General features: G+C 46.1%; 1 protein-coding gene across 1 annotated transcript in view; it reads left to right on the forward strand.

Annotated features, from left to right (window-relative positions):
- Positions 1 to 8,367, forward strand: part of EGFLAM (EGF like, fibronectin type III and laminin G domains) — a 139,499-nt gene extending 131,132 nt beyond the window's left edge. The window contains exons 22-23 of the mRNA XM_050943772.1: positions 6,828 to 6,931; positions 7,309 to 8,367. Coding sequence (XP_050799729.1) covers positions 6,828 to 6,931; positions 7,309 to 7,463 — 259 coding nt within the window. The 3' untranslated portion in view covers positions 7,464 to 8,367. The remainder of the gene's footprint in view (positions 1 to 6,827; positions 6,932 to 7,308) is intronic.
- Positions 8,368 to 13,233: the final 4,866 nt, after the last annotated feature.

A 13,233-nucleotide genomic window follows, 5' to 3' on the forward strand; every position in this document is an offset into this window, starting at 1 on the left:
TAAGCAATGGAACAAATTACCTAGGGTAAGGGTGGAATAGCCATCATCGAGGCTTTTAGGAAACCTAAAAACAAACAGGTTACATAAACACCTGTCAGGGATAGTCTAGATAATATTTAGTCCTGCCTCAGTGCAGGCAACTGGACGAGATGATCCGTTGGATCCCTTCCAGCTCAACATTTCTATAATTCTATGGCACGGAGCTCTGGCCCTAAATACTTAGCAACTTTGAACTCATGTGGCAGAAGAATTACAAACAAACATTGTCATACGCAAGATGATCTAGGCAAAGATCACCCTTGAAGTCAGGCATAGCTCAAACCACTCTGCCATAGTAGTGCATGGTTCATTATAGAGGCGTGTACTTAAATCCATACCACTCACTCGAAAGCTGTTTCGTTTGATTCCATGTGTGTCTTATCTCAGATTGCCGTTTGAGTTGAGAGCGATATTTGAACTTTCCAGATAAATAAAATTCTAATTGTGGGTTAGTACCTGTGCTGTAGCATTACATCTATATCACTATTTTTCCAAAGTATTTAGAACAGCAGAAACAGTATGTCTTAGGCATTTTGGGAGGTACACTTAATGGGCGTTAAGTGCCCCATCCGCAGATGGCAGCTTTGGTTAGCTATCTTGAAATGAGAGGATGAAAATAGCACATTTCATATGCTACCTATTTCAGTGAAAGTAGGAGTAGGGTTGCCAGGTGTCCAGGACACCTTATCGTAAAGGGACCCTGAAGGCTCTGGTCAGCACTGCTGCTTAAAGTCCAGTCAGCAGCACAGTGGGGCTAAGGCAGGCTCCCTGCCTGCCCTGGCTCCGCGCTACTCCCGGAAGCAGCCAGCATCTCTCTGTGGCCTCTCGGTGCAGGGGGTGGCCAGGGAGGCTCAGTGGGCTGCCTCTGCCCTGAGCACCAGCTCTGCAGCTCCCATTGGCCAGGAACAGCAGCCAAAGGAAGCTGTGGGAGCAGTGCCTGTGAGTGCATGCAGCATGCAGAGCCCCCTGGCCCTTCCACCTAGGAGCTGAGCATGCTGGCCACTTCCAGGAGCTGGATGAGAGCCCAAACCTTCTCCTGTACCCCAACCCCCTGCCCCAGGTTGGAACCCCTTCCTGCACCCTAACTCCCTCTCAGAGCCCATACCCCTCACCCCTCCAAACCAGCCCTGAGCCTCCTCCCACACCAAAACTCTCCTGGAACCTGCACCCCAACCCCCTGTCCCAGCCCTGAGTCCTCTCCCGGAGCCCAAACCCCATGCCCCCTCCCATACCTCAACCCCCAGCCCTGAGCCCCTTCCTGCACCACAAACCCCTCAGTCCCAGCCCCACCCCAGAGCCTGCACCCTCCCCGCAGCCGGAGCTCTCACCCTCTCCCACATCCCAACCCCCTGCCCCAATCCGGTGAAAGTGAGTGAGAGTTGGGGAGAGCAAGCGACAGAGGGAAGGGGGATGGAGTGAATGGGGGCACAGCAGGAGCAGGGCCTCGTGGCAGGGAGTGGGGCAAAGGTGTTCAATTTTGTGCGATTAAAAAGTTGGCATCCTTAAGCAGTAGCAGTCCATGAAATGGCATTTACAGCAATGTAAACATTTATACCATGGAAGTGCCCAACAGCCCAGCTAGGAAGAGGATTCCTTTGAGTTTGCTGCTGTCCAGCCCCTAGTACGAGGCAGTCACTAAAGGTCTTACTATCAAGATGGAAAGGTGCTTTTTCTGTATTTATGTTTTAACTTTAGCCTGTTTTTTTCCATTTATTTTCACATTTCCCGCCCCCTTTTTTAAAACAAAAATCCTGCTACTTTCCTTCTTTTGGGTTTTAAACAATTGGAATGTTTAAAAACCCATCTGAAAACTTTGCCCCTGTCCGTTTTCTGAAGAATGTTACCCGCTGCCTCTTACTTTTAGTCATTGTATAATGTCAAGTGATCAGGTTTTGTAGCTCCCCAGACCCCTCAGCAAGGGGACTGTACCCTAAGAGAAGAGACACCCCACTTGGAGCCCTCTCGGGGCCATGCCACAGTCCTGCACTGTTGATTTCCTAGCAGCAAAGGGGAAGCGGCGTTGCCCCCACTACTCTCGTCACCCTGGCAACCTTTCTCACTCAACCAATGGGAGGAAGAAAAACAGCAGCACTCTCCAGTAGCTAGTCAGAGGGCAGAAAACAACCAGGCAGACTGCCAGCAGTCTCTGACCCAGGGCAGAGCCCCAGATGCCTGGGAAAGCAGGGTGGAGGCTATGAATAGCCTGCCTGTCCCACGTGGCACAGACCAGCTGCTGGGGCGCAGAGGGGAGGGAAGATCTCCTTGCAGCCTGCCAGCACAGAGTTGCCAGATCCAGCAAATGGCCAGTCTGTAATCCAAGCCTGCAAAAAAGCCTCAGCGAGAGACAATCCTCTCCTCCTCCCCCTAGCCTGTCGACAACAGGAGGAGACAGCCCATCTCTCTGCCACCACCTGCAGCCTGCTTGCACTGCAGCGAGCCCACACCAGATGTAAGATTTTAGATCCAGAGCCCTGGCCGGCTTACAATGAACCCATGGGTTCCAAGCTTTAAAAACTGTCAGCACCATTCTAGGAGGGAATAGGCAGTAAGCCCCTCTCCAGCAATCCCCAGGGAGGACCTGCTTGCCTGCATCAGGTCCTGACAGCTCAACCAGAAAAGGAGCCCGAATGAGTATCCTGTATTATAGTTAGATATGTCATTAGGGTTCAATCTTTCCCCATTAAGGCATGTTGCAGCTGCACAATGACTTTCATCTACATGGATCAAGACCCTGCATTGCCAACTCCCAGTATCATAAAGTATGTTTCTACCAGAACCTTACCGGCATGCAGTGTGTATCCACGTGCACCATCTGGGAACCTGAGACATGGGGACAGATGGCACAGAAGGGGAGGGTCCATGACTCCACGGTGGCTCCCCACAGCTGCCTGCACAACTTTCCCTGACCCGGGAGGGAAGCCTTGGGGGACAGGGACACAGGCCAGGGGCTGCTCGGGCCCCCTGCCCTGGGGCGAGGTAGAGGGTCTGCCATTGCTCCCCACAGCTGTCTGCCTGTCTCTTAACATGGCCGGGCTGCAGCTCTGAAGCCCTTCTTCCCCCAGCCAGAGCCAGGTTGGGAAGAGCTGCACGGGCAACTGTGGGGAGCCTCGGGTTGCCAACCCTCCCAGTTTTGCTAGGAGTCTCCTGGAATCAGGCCCGATCTCCCAGAGCCTCCTGCAGCCAAACCGGGAGATTTTGGGAGTTAACAGTCTGGCAGCAGAGTGGGGCTAAGGCAGGCTTCCCGCCTGCTGTCGTTCCACATCGCTCCCAGAAGCGGCCAGCACTGTCCTTGTGGCCCCAAGCAGAGGCCGGGGGTCTTCACACGCTGCCCTCAACCCAAGCACCGACTCCTCAGCTCCCCTTGTGTGAGAACTGCAGCCAATGGGCGTTGTGGAGGCAGTGCCTGCGGGTAGGGGCAGCACGCGGATCTTTCTAGCTCCCCTTCCCCCCTACACACCTAGGAGCTGCTATCAGAGGGATGTGCCGGTCACTTTCTGGACCCACCCTAGGTAAGTGCCATCCCCCTCACCCCAACCCAGAGCCCGCACCCAAATTCCCTCCCAGATCCTGACCCTTCACCACTTCCCACACCCAAACTCCCTCCCAGAACCCACACCACATCCAGGATCCCCTCTTGCACCCCAACTCCTTGCCCCAGCCTGGTGAAGGTGATTGAGGGTGAGGGAGAGCGAGCGACAGAGGCAGAAGGACTGGAGTGAGCAGGGGGTAGGGGTCTCAAATAAGGAGCGGGGTGAGGGGGGTTGGGTTTGGGCCATTAAACAGTTGGCAACTCTAGGGGAGCCTGGGCCCCTCCACCTGTTCTGGGTGTGGGGATCTGGGACACAGGCAGGGGGCTATCTTTCTTTCCACCTTGGGTGGGGCCCCCCTGCCTCCCACACTTTTGTGAGAGCTCCAGCACCCTTGCCCTGGACTGAGGCTAGTGGGGGCTGTCCTGCATGCAGGGATTCCGGGTGGCTAGAACTGGTGCTCGTGCTGCCCACCCACCCAGGACTAGGGGCTGTGCTGCCCGACCACCCAGCTCTCCAGGGTTGGGGTGGGGTTTGCTCAGCTGCCTACCCGCCCCCCAGGCGTTCCAGAGATGGGGAGATGGGAAGGAGAGGATGCTCTGGGATCTGATGGGAGGCAGGATGGGCAGGGGCTAGCTTGTAATAAACTAACTAAAGATATTAACTAGGAAAAAGAGTTATTTACAGATTAAAGCAAGCAAGTGTATATACAAAAGATGCCAGAGCTGTAGCAATCTATCAGCACTGAATGGACTTACCCCTGGTCAACCTTGGAGATCTCTGCTGTTTTGTTTCTTTAACTCCAGGCCTTGTGAGAGTCCAAACAGAAAAGGGAAGTCAAATCTTGATGTCAGCTATTTTTATTTCCCTCTTTCAGCACTTCAAACCCATAGGACAACTGCCCCAGCCACGCATGGAGACAGCCTTAACAAAGCTTTTGTCCCATGATGGTCCACTTAATTTTTGATACTCCTTTTGCATTTGGGGATTGGGGGGGTACTCTTCTCATCTGAGCTCACAAGTTCAGAGCAGGCATTGTTACAATTATAAAACAAACATATTTTACCTGTACCATGGAATACAGATAAGTGAGATTAATGCATGTAGCAATTTACAAGCATTTCATAGGGTCTTATCACAATACATTTTGACAATACTCCTGGGGGAATTTTGGGCCAAATAATTAAAAAATCTGTACCTAATATTTTAAAACTCTCATATTTTATTTGTAAAAACACCACCATATAATCAGGCCAGTTTTAATTATTTTGGTAATTTATTTCAAAATACTTAACAACTATGTCTGTAACAATAGAGATACAAAAAAATTCCCCCAGGAGTAGAGAATTAAGGAAACCTTTACAACAACCCAGTTCCTTTTCCCTTCCCTCTTATAGCCAGGGGGCACCCCCCACACACACCCTATCCCCACCCCCACCCGAACCCAGCTGCAGGACACTCTCCCAGCCCAGACACCCACCTGCACCCTCTGCCCCTACACCCTCCCCCAAACCCGCCATGCACCCCCTGCCCCCGAGCCAGAGGGAAAAACAGGCTAATGCTGGGTCCTGGGCTTGTACGGAGTTTCCTGCACACAGCCTCTTTCCTTCAGGGCATTCTGGGAACCCTCCAGCCTTCTCCTTCCGCCCACTCCCCCGACCAGCAGTGTTGTCTATTTGCCAGGTTCAGTGTCCTGTAGTGATGGCCAGCAGCTTGGCAGCCCGTTTCTGTGGGCAGAACAGGAAATGCTGCACCTAATGTTAATTTATGCACACATTCTGCAAAGATCCTAGAATTCCCCAAGGAGAACTATAAGACAAATATCTGTTTTGAACAAAACTAACACAACAGGTGAGCTGTTTGTCAGTTCTGAGTTAATGCCTATGGCCTTGGCCACAGCTGGCACTTGGTTTATATATTACAGGTATTGCTAATCAGCGTAATCATTTAATGCCTTTACTGACTGTATGTTTCTCTGTAATCAGATCCTTACATAATATTTATAGTTACTGTTTTAAATTTGTTAGCTTGCTTGAATTTCAGTTATTTGTGAATTCAAGTGTGGTAGCCACTGCCTTAATGTGGTTAGCCCCTTGTCTCACTGGAGGCCCCGCCAAGTAGCTTTATTCTTTAGCACACCAGGAGGAGGAGAGGAACGCCTACCAGCAGCACTGAAATGAGCTCAGTGACTGAAACTTGGACACTATCCAAAGACTGTGAGGTATCCCACTCCTACGTGTACATCATATACTAAGCTGGTGCTGAGAGGAGGTTACAATTATGTAGACCATAACCCTCAGCAACAGAGATATGTGGCCTATCTGTGAATGTGGCAAAAATGGAATACATGCACATTGACACGATTAACCAAAACAGGATGCAAACAGATTCACAAGGCTCAAGCTGTAGATGGAGTAGATACATTCAATTATCTGGACTTGTACATATGCAACCAAAACAACTGTTCCAAAGTGATTGGAAGATTAGGAATGGCTCGCTCAGCCATGGCCTCGCATCTCAAAATGTACAAAGGTTCGATTGATGAAAAGTAATTTTTTTCATAGTGACTTACAGATGTAAATCATGGGAAATTAATGCTGCTGACACAAGGAAATTAAAGCTTCTGAAAGATGTTAGAGCTTCTTGCATACCTGCTGGACTGAAAAGAAGATGGGTGCTGATATTATCAATATTATTGTAAAGGAGCAGATCCTGCTGTCGAAAATCAGTTGGTGCAAACTTATGTATTTTGGTCACATCAGGCTAGAGCTGGAAATAACCTTGAGAAAAATATCATAGTAGGGGGTGATCAGCAATGAGATGGATAGATTGTGTGCAGCAGATCACAGGGAGCTCAGCTGCTAAGTGTGCAAAGCTAGCAGTGGCTCAAGGCGGCTTCCGAAAATTCTGCTGTGATGTCACCCATATTTCTTTCCTTTGTAACCCTCAGAATATTTGTTTTCAATTTTCTTCTTTCATCCCTCCAACAACCCGTAGAAACTCATTCCTTCTCTCCTGCCTCCTCTTAATACTTTACTCACCCAAATGACACTGTGATGTTTCAATTGAATAGAACCTCATGGAACCTTCCCCAAATCAAGATCAGGCGTTCACAATAAAAGCACCGTGCTCAGTGACGATGGGTCTAAGCTGTCCATGCTTGTGGAGGAGGAGCTGCTGCTGCTTGATTGTTTACAGCATGCAATGGAGGAATCAGTTGCTAGAGTAAACCCAAATTCTGGATTTCATTTTCCATTTCAGGGATGGGCAGTCTGGAAAGGTAACTGTGGATGATTATGGTGCTAGAACTGGTAAATCACCTGGCATGATGAGACAATTGAACATCAATGGAGATCTGTACATAGGTAAGTGACCACCATTGTAGACTGTACTGGCCCTCTGAGAACCCTGCATGCTAGTGATTAAAGCATGTAACTAGATGCTGAGCTCTAATCTCCTTTTAACAGCTGACTCACTATGAGCTGTGATGGAAGGGATTAGCTTCCCAATTTACTCTATCAGGCTCATCACAATTGTATTTTTGAGTGCCTAAGAAATGATATTTAAAAAGAAGGAAGAACACCATTAAAAACCAGCTGCTGTATTAGAGCTGATGCTTCCTTTTATGTTAGAATAGGAATCTAGTACTGTAGTGTGGTTTACATTTTTTAAAGTGGAAATAAGGAAGCACATGTTCTTCTAGGAGTTACTCATTCATTTGATCACACTCTGTCTCTCCTAGGTGGCATGAAGGAAATAGCACTGCACACAAACCGACAGTACATGAGGGGTCTGGTGGGGTGTATCTCGCACTTCACCCTGTCAACAGACTACCACATTTCACTGGTTGAAGATGCCACAGACGGGAAGAATATTAACACCTGTGGGACAAAGTGACAAGAGAAGACTCTACACGTGGAAGGACCATTGTGCGGATGTGTATGTCGCTGAGACCAAGATTACCGATAAGGCCAATGCTTTGAGTTGGTCATGGAGGAAAGAACCAAATTGAAGGGAAATCATACAACGGGAGACCATTTCCCACTCTCCTCCTTTTGATGCTCTGTGACTAAACCAAACTGAGTATTTTGTGTAGGAAAGGTCACATTTAACCATTAAATGTTTAGTGAACACTGAAGATCATACATCAATGCAAATTACCAAGAACAGTGTGACGTAATGAGTGTTGTGATTCCATAGAGATTTTTTTACATATCCAACAGAACAGTATTGAAACATATTCTTTCCAGCTTACAATGACTATCATCCAACTAACATCTTTTCAGGATCTGTATCTATGCATTCAAATTTCTATCCCAGAATAAGCTGATCTTCTTACCATTCATTGCAGTGTTCAAGGTTATGTTCCATCCTGTGTAAATAACAAAAACCTACATCTCCTGGTTTCAAAACAATGTTGCTTGCTGAAGAGGATAAATTCTTAATATTAAAGTCTACTTTTTTATTGCCAGCAGCAAAATCAACAATCCAATTTTGTAGAAGTAATTTTGTACTTGTATATTTTTATAGCTGCAGCAAAAGAACTGATCAATTAGTATAACTTAAAATTTACGTGTAATACACTTAGCTCTTTGCACATTTTCCTAAAAATAACAAAACAAACTGTGTTTTTAATTTGTTATATAAGGAAGTTTAATGTCTGTATTATACGGTGTCAGTGAAGATATTTGTGAATTATAACCAGTTTTAAATCTGACTTCTTTTTTGTAAATTTTGACAGTTAAAATTGTACATTCATGAAGCTTTCATGGCTTAAACAGATTAAAAAGGTATAAAATTCTCTTGCTACTGTGATATTTCACTATCAGTATTTATATATCTCATCTCACACAAAGATCAGACTGAGTAAGCAAGAGCACCTAGCAGAGCGCAGCCAACAAATACTTCATTTTCCGAGCATCAAATCAAAACATATTCAACAGTATTTGTCAAACTGATGTTTATAGGATCAGCAGAACAGACAGAAAACGCTGCAGGGAGAGGGAATTTCAGAGAGTTTGGAGATTTGTCATTTTCGTTTTGCTGTGTTCATATAAAGTAGAATAGTGAGCCATGAACAAACGAACAAAAATATGAGGCAACACGTAATGGTGTGTCCCTTAAAGGCCACCATATCATGGTAACTCAAGAACCCCAATGCTACTGCCAGAATCAGTCAGTATTGCAGTCACAGTTATAGAATACTAGTCAGCTACTGGAGTTCTGCCAAGGAAATGGTGCTGGATCTATCGGACAGGAGAGGAAGATGGATGTAAATATTTCCAGAAGACAGTACACAGTATGGTGCACTGACGGGAGCACACTGACTCAGAAGGATTTCCAGCCTGGGTACCTGAACTTTTAATATAGGGCTAGGGCCATTCAAAAACCTAGTGAACCAGAAGAGATAAGATAAAATAGAAAATTGTTCTGCTAAAATACTAGATTAGTTACATGAAGACATTTTGTAAGCCAATATACCCTTCAAGTAGTACTTCTTTAGAAGGTGATGTAGAAACAGGCATTTAAGCAGGTTTCTGCTGCATTTTATTGGGAACATGGAGATGTCAATTGGCTCTGAGCCTCCTATTCCTATACCTTAAATATATGGGACCATTTATTAAGAGTGACTCTGTGTAGTCTCTGTGAGGCACAGCTGTTTGGTAAGCACTACATGACTTTCTTATCGTATTTACTTTTACTTTTTTTCATCTGGTTGCTTCCTCTCTCCTTTCAACTCTGTCACAAAATCTGGAGCCCTGTTCAAAGATCACCACCTGGCAGGAGATGACTATGTATTTTAAGAAAGTTTATTACAGAAAAGGCCACTTCAGGACAAGGAGCTACATTGGTGGAACAGGAGCTGGTCTTTGAAAAGTGTGGAGTTGGTTTTTAAGAAACTCCATGTTTTTAGTGTGGGAGGCCAATAGCTATACGCCACAAACTGACAAACACTCATAACTCAGATTGCCTCACTCGCTATGTGAGAACTCTTGAGTTGCCACTGAGCCTCACCCATCCAGCTGAGCAGATGAAGCATAATAAGTAACACTGCTGCACTGGCAGATGCTGTGCATACTGTAATACTTGGCTCCTTTAAAGCGGATTTCTTTTGGGCAGCTTTAATTTTAAAGACAGCCTCCCTCACCCCTTGAAGAACAGAGCTGAGAAATCAAAGGCCCCTTCACTGCAGTGAGAGCTACCTACCACCACTAAAGCTTCCAGCTTTTCGACTTGTCACACATTCTTGTTGGAATTCCAGCTGCAGTGGGGTAGCAGTGACATGTTCAGCTCCATGGTGACTGGGGGAGAAGCTGCGTGGTGCTCAACACTGGCCCCTATGCTTGCTTAAGGAGTGATACTGCCAGTCTAAAAGGAAGTGATGGCCTCCTTGGCTGGAAGTAAACTGAGAGGAACAAACAGACTTTGAGAGTAGAATAAAAAGGGAGGATTATTTGGGATCTAACTTTCACATCACAGGCTGGGAAAGAAGAAAAGGTACCTTCCAAAGCAGTCATTCTCCACAGGAAAATCTGACACATGCTCTGTCAACTTGTTGCATTGACACAGCTGTGCTCAGTACTTGTGGTTGAGTTAGTTTAAAAAACAAATCAAAAACTATCCAGCACAGGTTACAAAACATGGTAGCTTTGTGTGGTGAGGGCAAGCTGTTAACACTCCCACTTAACAAGAAACTGTGACTGCTTCAAGGTTTTCCTCCACAAAAATTCTGGGCACACTAGCAGCTCAAATACTTGTTCTTCCTTCCTTCAAGTTTTAGGACTTGACAATGTAATCAGCTTGCTCCATAAATAGCCTGGTATAATCGGTACAGCAGGGAAAGATAAACAGCTTTTTCATGACTGCTTTCAACCGCCCTTGGTTCACAGTAACACATTTCACTTGAATCTGACATATAGGCAGACCCCGGACTTACAACACAATTGATTCCTGAAAATCACTTCTTAAGCTGAAAAGGGCGTAACTCGAATTTCCCATAGGAACAATGTTGACTCGAGTGTCGTAAAGTCGAAACTGACATCGTAAAGTCAAAACATGATGACAATTTATAAACGTCGTAAGTACCGTTTGGTGTAACTCAAATGTTGTAAAGTGGAGGACTGCCTGTACACAGAATCATTGCAGAATATCATGTAATATTAACACATAATCATAAATTAAATGCTACACTTCATATCTTTGGGGCCAGTGAAGTGTGTCTTTTTGAGCTTTAACATGGGCATAATACTTCAAGCATCTCCAGGTAGGGGGATCTGTCTACTTTCCGGCCCCTATATGCTATGCAAGGGGTGTAAAGGGGTCAGAACACAGTCCAGAATTGGGCCTATAGCTTGATAAATGCAGAGCACGTGTCTTGGGCCTAGATTCACAAAAAGATTTACATGCCTAAGGCCAATGTTTAGGAATCACGGTGGTTCTTAGAATTACCACTCTGCTGCTACCTAACCTGACAGGTGCTTACATTTCCACCAGTGGGCACACTCAGCACCCCCGAAATTCCTGCCACTGCCCCACAGTTAATGAGCCACTTAGAGCCCTTGCTGACTCCTAAGCCATGGCAAGATTCTCAACATAGGCATTCGTCTGCCTGTCTCGCCAGCAGGGCCCAATCCTGTAGGAGATTCTAGAGCACACTTAAAAGACATTTAAAAGAGGTGAAAATGTTTGTGGCTGTCTGGCAGGTGTGTTTAAGAACATAAGAATGGCCCTACTAGGTCAGAACAAGGGTCCATCCAGCCCAGTATCCTGTTGTCCGACAGTGGCCAATGCCAGGTGCCACAGAGGGAATGAACAGAACAGATAATCATCAAGTGATCCATCCCCTGTTGCTCATTCCCAGCTTCTGGCAAACAGAGGCTAAGGACACCATTCCTGCTCATCCTGGCTAATAGCCATTGACGGACCTATCCTGCGTGAATTTATCTAGTTTATTTACCTATCCAATAGCCTGGTGGGAGAGTCAGGCTTAAGTCTCTTCTCCAATAAATCTTTATTTAAACCAAGTGGAATATCTCCAGCAGAGAGCCCCACCCCCAGAAAGAACCTGGTGGTCAGGGCACTCAACATAGTATGTGGGTTCAAGGCTCTCTTCCAAATCGGGCAGAGCACAGATTTGAAAACAGCTCTCCCACATCCAAGGTCAATGCTCCAACCCCCACATCCCCTCTCCGGATTGAGTTGACCAGACTTAGACACCTAGATCTGGGGGGGGGCATGGCTGAGATTTCCAAGTAGAGGGTGACACCTATTTCCAGATGCCTAAGCCCCAGCACCCTAGGCATTAGGTGCCTGGGGAGCTTGGCCCAAACCTCACTCCTCTCATCGTTCTAACATTCCACGTCTCTTGAACGGAATGCCCCACTGCAACCAGCAGACTGGCCTCCTGCAGCTTTGTGGCACTGACCCAGTCTTGCCTTAGTGGACGTTTCATACCAGTTCTTCTCCGCCCTAGTGCTAAGTACACAATAGTCCTTGACATGCACGAGTAGCCAAAAGCTAGACATAAAGTAGACTGGTGACATCAGGAACACAGGCAAAGGCAGGGTCTTGCTCCTCCATAGATTTGCTACTCACCTGCCCTCCCAAAAGGCAAAAATCATTTCCCTTCTTAACAGACCCTCCTGGGCACCTAGCACCAACTCAGTTTCTAGGAGACATGTATTTGGGAATTAGCTGAGTTCATAGCGGTTCAGGCCTGACACTCACAGAGCAGCTCACGCACTAAGCAACACAGAAGAACATCAGGAGAGATAAAAACAGGCAGAAGAAAACAAAACACAGACAGGGAGTACCAACACATATTGTGAGTGTGCCTTTAGTGCATGGCGCTGGCACACAAAAATTAACATGGATTCAGAAAGCAAGGCACTTTATGGCAAGCAGCTGCTGGGACAACGTTGCTTTTATTTAATTAACTTGGCATGAGTGATTGTTTTTTAATTAAAAAGCACTCTGTGTTTGTAACAATTTACATTTGGTAAACAAACTACATCATGCCAGACATGCTGTCTACGTATAACAGGGCCCAGCTGTGGGGCACCTCTGCTAGCTATATCAGTTACAAAAAACAGACTGCATCACTTTTTCCCTTAGGGTGCAAGTCTCCAGCATTGTATATATAGGGTTACCATATCTGAACGTTCAAAAAAAAAGGACACTCCACGGGAGGTGGAGTTGTGGTTGGGAGGTGTATTTGCATCAGTATCTACCAACTGGCGTTGTATTAATGTGTTATTATACTATTATATATGCTGTGCGCTACATGTCATCTATATTGAGTATATATATAAGAAAAAGTGATATGGCCTCAAAAGTGAAATTTAATTACTTAAAGTTTACTGTACTTCTTTATATGTAGTGAGTCCTTCCCTTTCACCAGTTCTTCAGTTTTCTTTCTCCTCATGTGCCCACACATACGTCTCTGTAGATTGCATTTTTCTCAGCAGTGGTTGATTGCTCTTTAAGACTGCATGAAAGCCTTTACAAGAAGTTTGTCTGAAGTTGTACTGTACAAGTAGAATTCCTTCCAGTGACTCAACATTCAAATTGTTCCTTTCCTCTGTCCACTGACTTTGCATCAGTGAAACAATTTTCTCTACATTTGCATTGTGAGAAGGAATAACAAAGAAGAATTGTGCAATCTTTA

This window comes from Gopherus flavomarginatus, chromosome 3 (assembly GCF_025201925.1).
Source record: "Gopherus flavomarginatus isolate rGopFla2 chromosome 3, rGopFla2.mat.asm, whole genome shotgun sequence".
Taxonomy (NCBI): Eukaryota; Metazoa; Chordata; order Testudines; family Testudinidae; genus Gopherus; species Gopherus flavomarginatus.